This window comes from Pteropus vampyrus, unplaced genomic scaffold (assembly GCF_000151845.1).
Source record: "Pteropus vampyrus isolate Shadow unplaced genomic scaffold, Pvam_2.0 Scaffold98, whole genome shotgun sequence".
Taxonomy (NCBI): Eukaryota; Metazoa; Chordata; class Mammalia; order Chiroptera; family Pteropodidae; genus Pteropus; species Pteropus vampyrus.
Genome location: NW_011888879.1, coordinates 5,592,309 through 5,610,486, shown reverse-complemented (window position 1 = coordinate 5,610,486; position 18,178 = coordinate 5,592,309). Strand labels below are relative to the sequence as shown.

Here is an 18,178-nt window from a genome sequence, read left to right as displayed (position 1 = left end):
CACAGCCCATTCATTTACATCTTGTTTATGGTTGTTTTCATGCTTTAAAGGCAGAGTTCAGTAGTTGCATTGGAGACCATGTAGCCTACAAAGCCTAAAAAAAATACTTAGTATTTGGTCCTTTTGAGAAAATATTTGCCGACCCCTGCTGTAGACCAGGGGATTTCCTCGAATGTTTCTCATCAGGGAGAGCAAAATTGACAGCAAAATGAGGAAATGAGGTTTAGAGAAGTGTCATAACGAGGCCGTGGTAGAGTTTGGATGTGGTGCTGGGCAAACCAGGTGGCCGCTATAAGCCTGTTTCCTCATTTGAAAGATAGATGATTTCTGAGATCTTTTTAAATCTCGAAGTAGGTTGCGCTTGCTATAATTAAAGCAAAACCTTCGATTCAGAGTACTTTTTAGTCGGTGAAGAGTTTTTTCTTTGCCACTTAGAAAAGAAAGAAGTTATTGCCTCTCTCCAGGTTCCCAGGTCTGGTGATCAGTTTGTGTGAACTGACTTTCTCTCTATGTGTACGTGCATCCTGCTCTCGCGTGGAACATACAGACCATGCTGGTGCGTGGTTTGGATCAGAAGGTCCAGGCTCGAAATATGAGCCGTGTAATTGACTTTTTAATGGTAAAAGTAACCTTGGTAAACACATCTCATTTTTTTTTTTCTATTTATAAGCATTTCGACAGCTTATGCTAATATTTGAATAATTCCCATGTCAATGAATACTTCTACTTGAGCAAAAACCTGGACACATCTTTAGGTTTTAAAAAGTACATGTAATTAGCAACTTACCCAGCTAAGATTCACCACGCTTGCTTTTCCTCACCTTCCCCCAAACCAAATATATTCACCAGCTTTCAGAAAAAGACATTTCAAGTCAGATATAAATTCCTCTTGTGCAGGTAGATGTCTGCATCTGGAGCGTTTTTAATCTAGGATGTTTTGGCAATTAAAATCCATATTTATATATCTTTATCAGTAATATAACTGTCTGTGTCTATTCACTGAAGAGTAGATAGTTTACGAAAGTGTCATCTTTCATTTTCTCGGAGAGAAAGTAAATTGGCACTGGCGCATGCGCCCACAGACAAAGTGGAAGGAGGGAGATGCTGGAGGAGAGATGGTTTTTCCACTGGCCTAGCAGCAGGATGAGAAGGATCAGGAAACAGAATGGGGCCAGCCTTTGATGGTGCCACAGCATACAAATCCAGGTTTTTTAGACATGTGGAACTAACCAGCCTCAGTCCATGTGTCAGTGGGGGGAAGAGAGGTGTACTGAACTCTGCCTTTAAAGCATTCAAGTTTGTAAAATCTGGTCGTTAAGTCAATACCCTCTGACATTTGTGATAGAACAACGTAGTATGTATCTTTACTTTGAATAATCAGAGCCTTCCTCTAAAACAAAACCAGTAAATTAAGTGAATTTAAATCTGTCCTTCAGTTCTCAGCCTGTGACCCCCTGTGCTCCCTTCTCTTCCCCAGCTACGCCCTCTCCTGTGAGATTGAAGCAGCCCCGGATGCCAGCGCCGCCACCTCTCCCAAGCCTCGGAAGAGCATGGTGAAGAGGCTCAGCCTGTGAGTATCGCCCAGGGGTCCCATCAGAGTGGGGAGAGAGCAAGGGTGCTCAACATGGTCCCCTTGAGCCAGGGTAAAAATGAAGAACAGTTAACTCACTCATTAAACTTCCTGTCACGACTTCACCGTATACAGTTTCTAAGTCCATTCATGTTCTCTTCTGTTCTGTCTGGTATGAACCACCACCATCTCCTGCCTGGACCACCCCAGAAGCACCCTTGCCGGTTTCGGGCCCCCCCTTGCCCCAACAATCCAGTCTCCCCCAGATGGTCCTGTGGTCTCTTAAAATGTACACCAGATTATATCATTTCCTTGCTTATAAACCTCCGATGGTTTTATTCAAAGATAGCACCCAAACTCCTTCTCCTAGGGTGCTGGGCCCTGAGTGATCTTCTCCAAAACTTCCTGACCACCTTCGTCTCACCCAGCACTGCCCCTTGTTCACCAAGACCCAGCCCTTCTTCTAGCCATCTTTCAACCACAGAGGCTCGTTCTGGCTTTGGGGCCTTCAGAGTAGATGTTCCTTCGGCCTGGCATGCTCCTTCTTTCTCCTGTGGCTAGCTCCTTCAGATAATATGCAAAAATGTCACCTCCTAAGAAAGTCATTTCTCTAAGGTCGCTGTTGGCCCCGATCACTCTCAATCATGCTGGCTGTCAGTTTTGTTTTGTTTTGTTTTGTTTTGTTTTGTTTTCCCAGTGGAATGTAAACCACTTGAAAGCAACAGCCTAGTCCATCATAGTCTTGGCTGTATGCGCAGCTCAGTGCCGGGCATACGAGAGGCCCGCCGTAGCTCACTTCATCATACCTGTCTCCCTTTGAGTAAAATCCGAAGCCCTGACAATGGCCCTCAAGACTCTGCAGCATCACCTCGCCCACCTGTCCCATAGCTGTCTGTCCTCATCTTTCTCCGCTCACTCTACTCCTTGCATTCCTGCCACCTGGACCTCTCTGCGCAGAGGGGCGCGCTCATTTTCACTTACTGTTTCTTCTACTTAGAACACTTCCCCCAGATATCTCTCACTTCCTTCAGGTCTTTGCTGAAATGTCACCCTCTCAGTGAGCCTTCCCTGACCACCTGATTAAATACTGTAATTTATCCACCTTTCGTGCCCTTGGAACCCTCTCTCACCTGTGCCTGCTTTGCATTTCTTCATTGCATTTATCTTCATCCGACCTCCTGCATGTCGTATGTGTCTGTTTATTAGCTAGAATGCATTATCCACTCTCAGAAGCTGTTCAAGCTTCTACCTGGTATCAGGGGATGTAAGGCATTAGTTCTAGAATCTTCTAAGCCACCATCTCTTCAGATCTAGTCCTTCTTCCATCTCTCGATTGGCTTTCTCTGGAACTCTCTTATACAGGCATTTTTATTCCATCCCTCATGTTTTGTTTTGTTTTGTTTTGTTTTGTTTTTAATTTTGATGCTGATTTCCAAGGATTTTCTTCAGATCTATCATCTAGTTCATACTTTTTGTCTTCAACAGTTATTTAATCCTTACACTGAGTTTTTAATTTAAATCTCTATATTTTTCAATTTAGAAATGAAAATTTTTTTCAAGTTACCTTCCTGTTCTTTTATCGGAGTGTCTTGCTCTTAACTCCTATTTTCAATTTCTTTTCTTATGTCTTTAATACTTACCTTATAGTTTGGCCCATGGTAGACACCCAAATATGTGTCAAATGAATGAATAAGTTATTAGTTTCTTTCTGACAGTTCTTATATCTGAAGTTCTTGGGAGTCTAAACCTGCTGTTTGTTATGCTTGTTGACTCTCTTTGGCCAAGATACTTTCTTGTGTGTATTTTGCAGTTTTGTACTGTGAGCTCATCTTTCTCAGGGAATTCTCTGCATGCAGCCTAGGTTGAAGGTATATAACTCTAGAAATACTGTTTTAAAAATTCTAGTTTCCTCTGAAATATCATTGGCCTGAAATCCCTAGTTCTTAGATCACTTGGGTGGCAAGTCTGAGTGAGGTACTGGCCAAAATCACACATGATTGTGGAGGAGACATTTTTCTCTCACCCAGGCTCAGGCCAGGACAGGCAGACTTCCCTGCCATCTTCTTATGCCAGTAGGAAGATATTTTTCTAGCTCACACTTTTCTAAGGGTACAATCCTTTGAGGGTCCTGGCTCTACATAAGGGGTCTCATTTCCGACTCCCCACCTTCCATAAACAGCAGCCCTCATTTTTGGGGCCTGTGCATGTGTAAAAATCCAGGTCCCTGGTTTTCCGAGGTTGCCACCTCCCTCTCCCCATCCAGACCAGCTGCAGAATTAGCTCACATACTTCTGGTTTTCAGTTCCTTTTTTGTTTCTGGCCTCTGGGATTTTCCTTACTATCGTGCATGCCCAACTTTAAAAAAAAAAAAAAATTTTTTTTTTTTAATGTTTCTCGTCTACTTGTTTTACAGCGAAGGGGTTTGGGTTATTGTAGTTCATCGGATTGTTAGAAACAGAAGTCTTCCTCCTTGGTTTCTTGTCTAACAGAGTGTCCCCTTTCTTCTTCAGCTTCATGGAATTCATTTTACAGTGGGAAGTGAGAGGGTTGTGGTAATGGTATTTTGATCCTGCCAAATTGGTCCATTGACTGTTACAAAATGGAGAGCCCTCGACCTAGAAAGACTTCAGATTAATGTGGCCCTTCATGCAGCCAAGCAAACTGTGTATTCTTTGAGGCTGGAAATAACCTATTGAGACAAGATGTTTACTATGATGTGTTAGAAACTTTGAGCAAATGTTTTTCTAAAATAATAATGACAGGGCAAGCAAGGCTGAGAAAACATGAAAGACTTAATTCACACAAAAATATTTGCTCAGTCATGGATTGCATGGATTCATAAGAGTCAGAATGCCTGGCGTTGTGTCTTCTGCAGACTGTTTCTGGGGTCGGACATTATCACCACTAGCACTCCCACCAAAGAGCAGCCCAAGTCCACTGCCAGTGGGAGCTCTGGCGAAAGCATGGACTCCGTCAGTGTGTCCTCCTGCGAGTCAAACCACTCAGAGGCTGAGGAGGGCTCTATCACTCCCATGGACACACCTGATGAGCCTCAGAAAAAGGTATCTACTTAATCCCTCTCCATAATTCCTAACACAGCCACACGACACAGTGTTTAGCACATGAGGAATGTCTGTTTTCAAGTTTATCACTCTATAGTATTTTGAAAGTCGTGTTTTTAGGAGACGTCAAAAGCAAAGTTCTACCTGGAGACTCATTTCTTACTGAAACAGATCCAAAAGCAATGAGCATGTTGGTTTATTCATCTAGCCTTTGAAATATTGTTCATACCCACATCCAAGGGCGACTGAAGGATTATAACCTGTAACATGAGCTATACTTTATTTAGGAAATGTAGGATTTTCTTGGAGCAAAAATTAAGATATGGAGATGTGTATAGCTTCTTGCTGTCTTATCTTGTCTTAGCTAAGCTTTTACCATGATAATGTTATATAGCGAACCACTCCAAAACTCAAACTGAACTGCAGGCTGTTTGATTTGGGTTGGGCTTAGCTCTAGTAATCCTGTAAGCACATATCAAGCCTTCACTAAGGTCATATCTGCCAACATTTTATCGGCCAAAGCAAATCATGTGGGCAAATCCTGCCTAAATAAACGAGGCAAGCAGCTTTATTCCACCTCTGGTAGGAGGAACTGTGGAGTCACAGGGCAAAGGGCATGGACGCAGAGGAGAGTAAGGAGTTGGTAACAGCGATACAGTTTACCATGTCCCCCCAAAAAGGGAAAGCGATGCGAGGTGATAAAATAATTCCCATAGAGAGTTTCCATTTTCAATGACTGCATAAATAAATGAAAATAAAACAAACATCCATCTTAAGCTTCTTTATACATCTGCTTCAATCTTTGGCCAAGGAGCTTGGATCAGAGATGTCAACTTTGACGTGACTAGAATTTGTACCATTTTGAGAAGTTTATGGCCAGCCAAACTTGCTGTCTAGTTTCTGGCCGCTTAGCCTAAACTTAGGCCAGTGAGATAGAATGTTTGTATTCCTTCATTTTGTCTGTATCCATTTTACAAGGGGATCTGTGTGTTGTTTCACATTTGTTACAAGCAATAACAGCAATCTGGGAACCCTCAAGTGACCTTGTCATAAAGTAGCCAGTGCAGGAAGGACACCATAGTCAAGACTTGTCAGATTGAGATGACTCAGGGAACATTCTCCAGACATTAGGGAAAAATCTCTGCAAACCCTTATGGTCATTCTCTCAGGCATTTTTCCTAAACCAGGGGTGTGGTCAATTCTACAGGACCTGACATGCAACACCGAGTTTGTCAAAACCTGGAGTAAAGTCTCATTATCCACCTTTCGACAGGTTCTCATGCTTTGTGGGGCCCCCTTTTTGATGATGGCCATTGTACAGAAGTGACAACTAAGATATTGCCCACACCTTTATGGGATTTCTTCCTGTCCAGGAAGGAGTTAGAATCACATTCGCACTATTCAGACTACTCAGAAGCCTAGTGTGTGTCGTTTGTACACTCCTTGCTTCATCCTTTTTGGTCTCCACCCTTATCACACTGGTGCTTTACTTTCTTGCACAAGTCACGGATTTTTATTCTTTGGGTGACCCTTTCTCAGAGTCATGAATTTCTATAGGTTTAAAAATGAGAAATTGAATTGGAGGCGAGTAGTTGCTGGGCTACAAAATCCCTGAATGTTAACTGGCAAGTCCTCAGTTCTCCCACCCACTGCATAGCTGACCTGGCTGGGCTGCCACAGCCCTTTCCCACCCCGAGGCCCTGCAGCCCTCCAGGCTGCCACCCTGCCTTCCCCACTGGCTACACCGTGAGGTCGCTTGTTTCAGTGACGTGTAACTTCATTCCTTTTCCATCATCCCCCTCGTCGTGATTTCTAAACACTTATTTTCACACTCGCTCCTCATAGTAAATTCTCTCAGGTGGTTGGTTTAGAGCTGCTATAACCCAGGCATCTTTAAGGCCTTATTTATTTATAAATGTCATTAAAATCCTAGAAAATTCAACCAAGGAAAAAGGGATTTATGTGAAGGAAAAGGGAGGTGACAAATTGAACCAATAAGTGGAAAAGGGGCATTCTTGGCGACTGTGTGGTGTACCTTCAAGCAAAGTGAGGCTGTTAAAATGATCAACTATCAGTCAGCCCTCAAATTGAGCCACGAGTTGACTCATTTGGACGCATAAGGAGAAAAATGTAACATAACCATATTACGATAGAGCCACAGTTAGACTCCTGCCTATCAGAGTTGAAACATCAACTTGCTGGCTCTAATGAAACTCAGCATGCAGGAGAATTTAATGTGTAGTTATGCCATAGGAAGAAGTCTATAGGAAATACAGTAGAGTAAACTCCATTTTATTTGGAAGCCAGATAATCAGAAAGGTAGGCAGACTGGTAGGTAGACACGGACAGGTAGACTGGTATAAAAGAAATGAATATTATTTATTTTTTAGATGACTTACAATTATTTTATAAGATTGAGTGGTATAATTGGCTTAACTCAGTCTAAGAAATTGTAATTTTCTACAATACAAATTGATATTTAAAACCGATTGATTTAATGACTTTTTGGAGCACCACCTAGTGAGTTTTAGACACCTTATTTCTGTCGTAACTGGTATTGCACAATGATAACTGTGTAGTTAAATCAGAAAAGCACACTGACTATCGTGCCTCATTCCTTAGTTATCCTTGATACACAACATGAAAATGTGTACAGTTTGTTGTAGAAGCAAACGTGGGAAGCGGTGGGGCTGCTCGTAGGCTGGGTTCCCTTGAGCAAGTCTGTGCTTCTCTGAATCTTGATTCCTGCATCTTTACAATGCTCTGCATTTTGCTCACAAGATATGTGAAAGCTCATCCCAAACGTCACCGAGGTACTGGAGTACTGTGTTCATTTTCGCCACGTTATCGTCACCTGCAGCTGGGCTGTGGCTGCGTCCTTGCTCTGTGCACATGACCCCGGGAGTCAGGAAACTTGGAAGCACGTCCTGGTGTTGCTGTCAACAGTTTTCTCTCTGGCCTCGGAATCCTCAGCGGTGGAAAGGGAATGGCGATCGCAGGGGCCTTGTCAGGACTCATGTTCTGTGCAGAGTTGTGTATTCCGTGGTCCTTATCTCAGGAATTTATAAAAATATTGACATTTCTCTCCCACTATATAATCTGATTGCAAAGTGGGATCAGGATAGAAATGATCACTGCGGGCATGGCAAGCATCATTCCTGCTCAAGGCACTAGGATGTCAGTCGTTGGCGTAAGGCTTTCCTCCTGCCCTGTTAAGCTTCCCATTTCCTTTGGGAGCCCATATTGGCTCTAGTTCCTGGTATCTGCTGCCATCTGCTGGTTCAACTCCTTAAGAGCAGCCGAAAACTAGAGAAATGACAGAACCGCCTTGCCTCACAGGAATGTAGGGTTATTATTAGGTTAAGGACTGAGTCACTGATAGGCACCTGCCTTGGGGGCGCTTATACCAGAGAAAAGATACAAGTGCACTGTGGGCTGCTGTGGAGGGAACAACGGAAGTGTCTTAGTCTCAACAACTGTGCTTTGAAATCCATGAAGTGCACTGTTCTAATAGTCCCGTGTTCTTCCGGGGTGTGTTTACTCTTCCAGCTCTCTGAGTCATCCTCATCGTGTTCCTCCGTCCATTCCATGGACACAAATTCCTCAGGGATGTCGTCCTTAATGAACCCCCTGTCCTCCCCTCCGTCCTGTAATAACAACCCCAAAGTCCACAAGCGCTCCGTCTCCGTGACATCCATTACCTCGACAGTGCTGCCTCCCATTTACAACCAGCAGAACGAGGACACCTGCATAATCCGCATCAGCAGAGAGGACAACAACGGCAACATGTACAAGAGCATCGTGGTAAGGCGCTCGGACTGACGCCCCAAAAGGCGTATAGCGTTAGCCCACACGTGTGCCTTCACACGAGATGAGGATGTGCCTAGCGAATAAGTACCAGGACCTCCCTCGGTGTAGACCAATAATGTATATAAATATATTCAAAGTTTACATACCAACAACACTTACAGGACATAATTTCTACACTTTAAAATTTGCCGAAACTTATTCGTCCAGGGCAGTGTCACCCTTTTCAAAACTGTCAGCTCGGATGACTATATAACTATATTCCAGAGGGGCCACTGCCACGCGCCTCTTGGAAGGCTTCCCCTGGAATCACATGCGGATTTATAACTGAGTCGCCGTGTGGCCTTAGCAGTGTCCTCCATGGGGGCAAATCTTTCTTCTAGTCATTTGGAATCAAACTTAGTAAAGCGGATGATCAAGCTGGAAAGACAGCATGAGTCCACGAGGAACTATCATTATAAATAAATGAGACAGATGTTTTTCAGCTTCTTGTAAAATCTATGTTTTTGAACACGGTCCCCAAAATGTTTTGAATAATGGCAGTCTTTTTGGAATACGGAGCCTCTCCTGGTAATAACCTTGTTGTGAATGGTCTCATGTGTTTATTATGAGAATAAACTCTTTAGTTTATAGGACATATCACATATTGAGAAGCAGATTCTCCTCTGCAGTAAAATCCCACGGCTAATTCTGCCTCTCTGCTCATCTTTATCACTTGCACACCGAGTGCTGACAAGCTCAGCTCTGAATATGACATAGGAGCTATGGAGGCACTGTCTTTTCATGTTCTAGAGAAAAGCTTTGCTAAAGCACTCACTGAATTAACAAAATATTTCTTGAACTCGGTTGTGTCTTAGTCATTGGATAAGGCTTTGGAGATAGGGAGATGAATGAGACATTTCTGCCTTTGAGGAACTTATAATCAAAAGGGAGATCATAAAGCATTATCCAAAATGTACTTAAAAAATGTACTAAATACTCTAATAGAGGTCAGATCAGAATGTAAAGGATCACATGAAGGAGTTTATGTTAGTCCCACAGGCAATAGGATCTTATTGATGGTTTTTAAGGAGCAGTTAGATTTGTTCATTAGAAAAGTAATGGCGTCATGGAGACTCAATGCTGGAGTGGCGGTTGTGGGCGGGGGGGCGGGGGTGTGGGGAGCAAGACTAGAGGTAGGGAAGAGGTTAGGAAGCTGCTGTCATAGTCCATGCAGGAGATGAAACGTGCTTGAATGGTGGTCACGTGGCTGGAGAAAATACAGATTTTTGAAAAAATTTTATAAGGTAGAATTGTAGAATTCATTTAGTTATCAACATTTTGGTTACTGTCATGAGGGCTGAGGAAGAGGGAGTTCTCAAGGCTGTCCTGGTGGCTTGGGGGTTGGTTGTCCTGTGCAGTTAGATATGAATACTGGAGGAGGAGGTTCTGGGGACATTTAAATTGGAGGCACCAGTAGGAGATCCGGACGGCATTGTCTAGTAGATGATCAGAAGCATGGGTTGGTGTAAGGCTGGTGCCGGGGTCAAGCACCGGGAGCGGTCCAGCCCTACCGGGTGGACACGGCCATGCAGGGAGCAGGTGTAGGCTGAAACAGAACTCAGCTGGTCATGGTGCTGGGCGCTGATCAAGGAGCATCAGAGAGGTAGGAGAACCACTGGGAAGCCAAGGCCATTGTGTTGTTACTGTATTTTCAGCGTGGTTTATTCACATGGCTCTTCGTACCTATGCTGACCAGAGAAGTAAGTTCTACCTATGTTAACTCTGCAGTGTCTTTGACCTAAAAGGAACTAAGCACGGATACATGCAACAGTGTGGACGAATCTCTAAAACATCATGTTGAGCCGAAGAAACCAGACACAAAAGATTGCATCCTGTAGGAGCCTATTCTTTGAAAAACAGGCCAAGCTGACATGTGGTGTTAGAAAACTAACCTCGGGGAAGGGGCTCAGGGAGATGTTTGCATTGCCTGTTTAGGGTGCATGAAGGTGACACCCAAGCATCATTCAGTACCGTGGCATTCAGTGGAGTGGCCACTAGCCACATGTGGCAGTTGCGCATTTGAAATGGGAGTGATCCAGATAGAGATGTGCTGTGAGTATAAAAATATACACCAGATTTTGAAGACTTAGTATAAAAAAATGTAAACTATCTTAATTCTTGTATTATTACATGCTGAAATAATATTTTGGATGTATTGGATTAAATAATATATTATTATACTTAATTTCCCTTTTTAAAAACTTTAAACGTGGCCACTAGATATTTAAAATTACAAATGAGGCTCACGTTATATATACATACACTGTGTGTGTGTATATATATATGTACACACACACACACACATATATACACATATAGTTACACATACACATACAATTTATACACACACACTGGACGGTGCTGGTTCACTATGTCAACATTCAGCTGCATGGTCAAGCTGATAATACTAATTGTGATCATCAGTTCCCCTCAGTAGCTTTTATGATACAAAGTAATAAGCACTCAAAGGCTCTTGGCCATCCTGTCCTCATGTGGACACACCTGAGGAAGTTTAAGGTAAAGAAAATAAAGAGAAAAAAGATGTTTTTTTCCTTAAGCAAGTTTCAAGTTGACAGCTCAACCTAACGTCGGCCGCCGCGGCCCAGCGTCCGTCCCCAGTGCTGCCCTTTCTCCTTCAGCAACTAGTCCACTTTGATCCAGCCGAGGGACTATTTTTTTTAGACTATCAAAAAACATATTTTCCTTCTTGAAAATTTTGCGTGCCTTTCTTTTGCCCTTGTAAATGGACAGACCAGATGTTTTGGCAATGGACAAACGAGCAAGGTGTCCGTTGCTTACAAGGCTCTATTGTAATGCACGTTGTTTATTGAATCGCAAATACCAGCTGCCACCCCTGACCAGAGGGAGACTTCTGGGTCTCGCCATCTCAGGCTCCCAGTGACAGAATGTCCTGGAGGAAGTTAGACTCGGTTTTGTTTTTTGTTTTGTGGTTGTCTCTCCTCTTACCACCTAGAGAGGACAGCTTTTATTTTTAAGTAAGAATAGTCTGGTCTACAGCCACGCCACCTTGAACAAGCCCGATCCCGTCTGATCTCGGAAGTGAAGCGGGGTCGGGCCTGGTTAGTACTTGGATGGAAGACCACCTAGCAAGACCAGGTGCTGTAGGCTTAAAACATAAAATATAAAGGATTGTAAGCTGACGAGGTCCTTGCAATCTGTGAGGTCAACCAAGGGTTGCCTCGCCTAAAAAAAAAGTAAGAATAGTCTGAGTTTTCCTTCGCTTTCTTTCAATGTAGAGAAATTGCCCAAGGATGGTACATAAGTCAGCCCTCTTTTCCTGACCATCCTGCAAATAGTTGGCGGATAGGCAGAGATGAAGGGAAGAAAGTCAGAACTGGTGGTGAGGAGAACCTTTACTTCTACTTTTAAAAAAAATGTTAGATTTATGATATTTAAACACGTAGAAGCTGATATTTATCGAAGCATAATTTACAAACAGTTACATACACAGATCTTAAGCGTTCAGTTCTTTAGGTTTTTATAACTCTCCATCCCTGTCCCTCTCCTATCTACATCTACATCTGTAGCCACCACCCTAAGTCGAGATAGAGAATATTTTTTGTCCTTCCAAAAATTCCCTCGTGCCCCATCCATTCAATACTGTTTTAATCCGGCTAAGGTTCAGGCTATTTAAAGTTAGTTTTCTAACACCAAAGCCTGTTTTTGAAAGAATAGACTCTTTCTGTGTCTAGTTTCTTTGGCTCAGCATGGTGTTTTTCATCCCCATTGTTGTGTGTATCCGTTCGTAGTTCCTTTTAGCTGCTGAGTAGTGTTCTATTGTGAATATTCCACAATTTCTTTATCCATTCCTCTGTTGTCAACAAGATTCCAGTTGATTCCACTTTTCAGCTATTGCAAATAAATCTACTATGAACATTTGTTTACCGGTCCTCTTGAAGATGTATGTTTTCATTTCTCTTGCTAAACGCCCAAGAGTAGGATGGCTGGGCCACAGGGTCACTTGTATTTTTTGAAATGATCAATGCGCAGAACTGTGGCCACAGATTGTAACCAGCGCCATAGCAACAGCTCGGCAGGTAAGGGTCATTTCGGCCTAAGACTGAAAATGCTATGATTTTTCACAAAACCCTCATGTATCTTCTTCCACTGGAATCTCAACCAGTGGGAAGGACGTAAGCAAGGCACACATTCTCTCCATTTTAATAGAGGAAGACACTGTGACCCTGAGAGAGTAGGTGGCTGAGAGAGTAAATGACCCATCGTCCTTCGACTGCTAAGGGTGGAGCCAGGACTAGAACCCAGGAGTTCTGGCTCTTGGTCCCGTTCTCATTCCACTGGCCCGTTTCTCCCAGAAAGGCACAAGCCAGCGAGAGTAAGAGGTCCGGGAGAGCTCTCTCAGGAAACATGCACTAAACGCTTTGCAACCCCCTCCGTTGCCTTTCCAGTTGACGAGCCAGGACAAAACCCCCGCCGTGATCCAGAGGGCGATGCTGAAGCACAACCTGGACTCCGACCCAGCCGAGGAGTACGAGCTGGTGCAGGTCATCTCGGAGGACAAAGGTGGGCGCCTGTACCTGCTCGTGCCTTCTCGCAGTGGGTGACCGCAGTTCTTAGAAGTCAATAAATGGATACGGTGTCATTTTTAAATGGAACCAAGTGGGGTTTCTAATTGCGTGAAGGTGGAGCTGTGTGAGGAGCCATGCCATCGCCTCATTGCAGAATTAAAGGTCTCACGCTGCTCCTGCCCCAATGTCACTTGTCATTTCTACATTGGGCTGAGCATTCCTCCTGCCTGTTCTTGTAAACTTCTCATCCTACATCAGGTCTATGTCGAGAGGCGGGGGGAGTCTGTTGGATTCTCGCGGGTGGCCACACACCTCTTTTACCCACTGATGTGTGTCTGAGTTGTGTGTGGACCTGAAATGTAGCAGTTCCTGTGATAATTTCTCATTGTTTCAATTAATCATTTATGAGATGCTTATAAGCTTGCCTTTCAAAAGCTTATCGTTATTCATGATTGATCTTCAAGGAGCAAAAAGCTTCTAATACTAGAATTTGAAGGATCTTTACCTCACACTTATTGAGGCAAAGAACTGGTGATCCATAAAATGTTTCAATATGCCTAGAAACCCCTTATTTAAAGAAATTCTTTTTATGAAAACTGGGCAAATAATCACCCTGAATGTATCTATTTGCTGGTTTGAACTGGGGTTGTATTTGTTGAGAGGAGGAGACAAGCTGGCGGATAACTCCTCCATATCCTGTCACATCATAGAAAGTGACTCAGAGTAAGTCTCCTCTCCGCGTACAGAAGGAGCAGCAAATATCATTGTGTGAGTCCAGCCCTTTCTGCTGACCGACCTGGCAGTGACCCATGCAAGTGTCAAAGGCTTGTTCACCAACTAGCAGCCCCCTTGGAAAAGGAAGGAAGAATTATACAAGTCGAGAGTATGGCAAGGGAGCAGCGATTCATACTGCGTTTGACCACGCCAATCGCCCAGGGGAGACCGGCCCCAGAGAACGGCCAGGATTATAGTATCTTTTCTCAGAGGCGAAAGCTATAGCCACTGAGAAAATTCTTTTTAACTGTTGGACGTTTTCTCATTTATTCAGCTGAATCTAGCTTGTGGGGCAAACTTTTCTCAGTTATATCTTTTAATGTAGTTACAGTTAAAATTCTAAGCCTCAAAAGTGGTCCCTTGGGTTTTACCATGATGCCGACAGAGCGATGCGAAGGTGAGGCTGGTGGGTCCATGAACCAGGAGCCCCCGGGTGCAGCGCGGGCCCAGCTTTACTCACCGCTGGTCGGTCTTTGTGGGCAGTCTGACCTTCCTGGGCCTTGGTCCTCGGTTAGTGAAGTGGACACGATACCCTACTAGTTCCTCATACATCACAGGGCGATTGTGAAGATAACAAGAACGTGCTGGAAGACGTGCTATGTGACATACAGCTGTGAGGTCCATTATTACCGACCCCGGAATATGTGGGCAGGAGATTGGAGACACTTTAAAGGAGTTATTCTTTATGGAACATTTGTGCAAAATATGTTCCAGAGTCCCCTAGAACCTGCTTGTATAGAATCTCCATGTATGAAGTTAATATAAGGCCGATTTAACCCAGTTCCAAAATCGGATGCCTCTACTGGTTGCCTTTCCCATGCCACCACCGTAAAGCTAGACTTGCACATTTTACCTTTTCGTTCCTTGCTTGTTTTTGAAATACCCATCATCCCTGAGCGCTAAGTGGCATATGCCTTCTTTTAAAGATAAAGATAGATTAAAATAACTTCAGTTGATAATTTCACATCATACCTGGAATAGCCCTTATTCAGAAATTGCAGCTATCTACTTAGGAATCATTGAAGCAGACAAGTTTAAATGTTAATAGAGATACACTATCTTACCTGGATGCAGTTTAATATTTAAATTCAAGCTCTTTATGAAGAAAGGAATAGAATACTGGTTCGATTTGGGATTACTTCACAAAATATTTCAATATTCCAAGAGTTCTGAAAAACGCTGTAGATTTTCTACTTTTTTCTCCACATCTTCGGATTCTTTTCATCTCTGAGAAAAGCTGTGTGTTGGAGTAGAAAATGGACTGCAGGAGGAAGGAGGCCTGGGTTCTAGTCCCAGTTCTGCCGTTTACTAGCCATGACCTTGGGAACGTCATTTAAATTCCCCCGGGCTCTGTTTCCCACTGTACTTTCTTCCAGCTAAAACGTGTTGCGTTTGAACATTTAGTTTATGGGTTGAATTTCTAGGAATGTATTTGCACTTAAAATTGGAGTTTTAAAAATTGGCATTGAGATGTTGTTGGAACCAGTTCTTTGGAGGGGGGTTGTCACTTTTTGGTTTGGTTCACATTCTAGGGACAAAGGGCTGAAGTCCCAGCCTTGGGTCTGGGCAGAATATACCCCCACCACTGTCAGTGCTGGTTCGACCCACACAGCTGACCACCTTCTCTCTCCTTACTGTTTCTAGAACTCGTGATCCCAGACTCGGCAAATGTCTTTTATGCCATGAACAGCCAAGTGAACTTTGACTTCATTTTACGCAAAAAGAACTCCGTGGAAGAACAAGCGAAACTGCGTAGGCAGACCAGCTCGACCTTGCCCAGAACGACTAAACGGGGCTGCTGGAGCAACAGACAGAGCAAAATCACCCTCTGAAGGGAGAGGCCGGTGGCCCCTTGCTTGCCGAAGGCACGGCGGGGCTGAGAACAGGCCACGGTGACTGCAGCTACCATCCAGTGTTAGGGAGTCATTGGTGAAGGCATCAGATGTTTATGGAGTACCTCTGGGGCGCAAGGCACTATAATAGGCGTTGAGGGGAAGTGGGGGATGAATTCGACATGAAAAGGATGAACAATTCACTGATTCTCCTTGACCTATTTGAGACTGAAATGCAGAATTATCCACATTTATAAATATATATATATATATAACACATATTTGGTATGTATGTGTATATATATAGGTATATGAGGGACTTATAGAATATTCTGGACTATGGAAAAACAAATTTGCACAATGGCCTGGAAAGCTGAGGTCACTTTTTACAGGGAAATAGAAGGAACTGAGAACCTAGCCTCATACCTTCCAGATAGATGGATTCAATCCTGTGAATACAGAGTGTCCTTGGTGCCAGTATTAGGAGAAGTCCAAACCGTTTTTATAAAGGGCAAGGATTACTTTCTCAATCAAGTGCCACCAGAAGAGAACAATTGTGAAGGCTGGAATTGTCACGGGCTGAATGAGAGGACACTTTTGAAAGGGTTTGGATGAGCCAGTGGCTTTCGACCTCTGCCTGCATCCGCTGTTTTCTGCTACTCTGGGGGTGGGGGTCGGGGGGCGGCCGCAAAGGGCTTCAGAGGTCCAGCCAACCCTCCGGTCCAGCTGTCACGACATTTCTGGAGTCAACGCAAGCCCGTTTCGACTTCTGGCGACCACATTGTGTTTCTGTTTCCCCCGTAAAGAACATATCCCAATCGTGGTCGTTCAAATGGCCATGTTCTTTGGTAACTTACCAGCCGGAAAAGAAATCACAAAAGGATGGTGACTCACTGGGACTCTTCTCTGTCTCAGGATGCCACTACATTGCCTTTTCTGATGGCCTTTTGCATGTAAAGGAGTCTTTTGCCATCTGGATCGTAGTACCTCTATGTTATGTGCAATTTGTTCCTCAGGTGTAGAAATTCTACTGCGATTGACTCCTATTGGATCATTTTGAGCCTGTGAAAGATTTCTAAGCAGCAGTTGCTGTTAATAGCCCCTCAGATGTTCCCTGCTGACAGCAGCATCCTGTTTTACTTATTAACTTTTATAGCATTACTGTGCCCCGTCACGGGAAAAGAAGCGGGGCTCAGATATTACCTAAATCATTTCTAAAGAGGTCTTCCAGTTGCAACCAGTCACATTTTTCTTCGGGTCCCCACACTTGCTATCACGGTGTCACTGTCAAGTGACATTTTCGTCTCTAGTAACATTGCCCTCTCCCTTCCAAATCTGAGCTGTGCTAGGTTTGAACTAAAAGCCATATGCGAAATGTCGACGCGTGTGAGAAGCACTTTCAGAATGTTGTCCCTTTAAAGGAAAAATTTTCAAAATACCAGTTTTTATTCCAAAAATAAAAAGAATGAAGCCAGATATGAAGAGTAGGTGATAACATGGAGCTTTTTTCCCCCTTCCTAATCCTGTAACACAGCTCCCAAAGGTTATGTGAGGCTTATGTGCATAGCCATAGGAAATCTGCAAGAAACACCGAGAAAATTTAGAGATTTGTGGCAGTGGACCAAAGAATGAGCCCGGAAGGCCTCACATGTCCTGTAGATCTGCCTAGGACATCAGTCTGTGCATCGTAGAGACCGACTAGGTTTCGGCCAGTCGAAAAGCACTTTCTTCTGTTTGCGAGGCTCGTCCCATCTGTGCTTCTGTGCTTGGAGGAGAGATGGCCGAGGTGCTAGGCATTGTGGAAACTGAAGTAAATGTAGCCTCAGCCTGAATTTCTTGGTTTGAAGGTCGAAAAAACAATAGAGAAGTGTCAGCTTGATTTAGAGTGTAGCTACCAAGACATACATGTGCCCGTGTGCTCGCCCTGTGTAATTATACTGTATATGTAGAGTCTAGATTTATATACTGCAATGTAAAAATATATATATATTTTCCTTTTTTAAAGACAACGGAAATTCCAGTTAGATACAACGTAGCCTCATTTATTTAATGCCACTTTAAATGTCTTAAATTTGTTTCCTGGTGGACAGCCGGGTAATGCTTCTAGCTGCTCGCATGCTTGTCTTTCTGCATCTCCGTCATCTGTTTACCTTTTGGTTAAACTAATAAACTGATTTGGGACTTGGTCGGCGTGTGCTGCCAGACCCAAAGGGACGGCATCTGGAGTATTAATCGAATAGGTCCTGGGTTCCAGACGTGTTGATAAGCGTTTTGGAAGCCTGCTCTGGCTCAGGTAGAGGGAGCAGAGGGAACGCCAGTGGCAGAGTCAGAGGGGATCCCCACACTGGCAAGTGTCACAACGCTGGCAAACCAGATTTGGGGGAGAGGATGACCTCCTTAGGAAATCACAGTCCGAGCGGACGCCTTGCTGCTAGATTGCCAGTCTTAGGAGTCATGCTGTGTGGGACACTTTCTATAAACCTGAACTTGAAGGTGGGAGTTGAGGTAGTTCTCTGCTGACTTACTGACAGCCTTTTCCCCAGT

The 18,178-nt window shown here is 43.8% G+C and overlaps 1 protein-coding gene and 1 pseudogene across 3 annotated transcripts in view; both read left to right on the top strand.

The window, feature by feature from the left end:
- RGL1 (ral guanine nucleotide dissociation stimulator like 1) overlaps positions 1 to 17,853 on the top strand; it is a 216,200-nt gene extending 198,347 nt beyond the window's left edge. For all 3 annotated transcript variants that reach the window (XM_023533244.1, XM_011364549.2, XM_011364550.2), the window contains 5 exons: positions 1,478 to 1,570; positions 4,446 to 4,632; positions 8,182 to 8,436; positions 12,909 to 13,023; positions 15,447 to 17,853. In XM_023533244.1, coding sequence (XP_023389012.1) covers positions 1,478 to 1,570; positions 4,446 to 4,632; positions 8,182 to 8,436; positions 12,909 to 13,023; positions 15,447 to 15,634 — 838 coding nt within the window. In that variant the 3' untranslated portion in view covers positions 15,635 to 17,853. The remainder of the gene's footprint in view (positions 1 to 1,477; positions 1,571 to 4,445; positions 4,633 to 8,181; positions 8,437 to 12,908; positions 13,024 to 15,446) is intronic.
- Positions 11,492 to 11,610, top strand: LOC111742647 (annotated as a pseudogene).
- Positions 17,854 to 18,178: the final 325 nt, after the last annotated feature.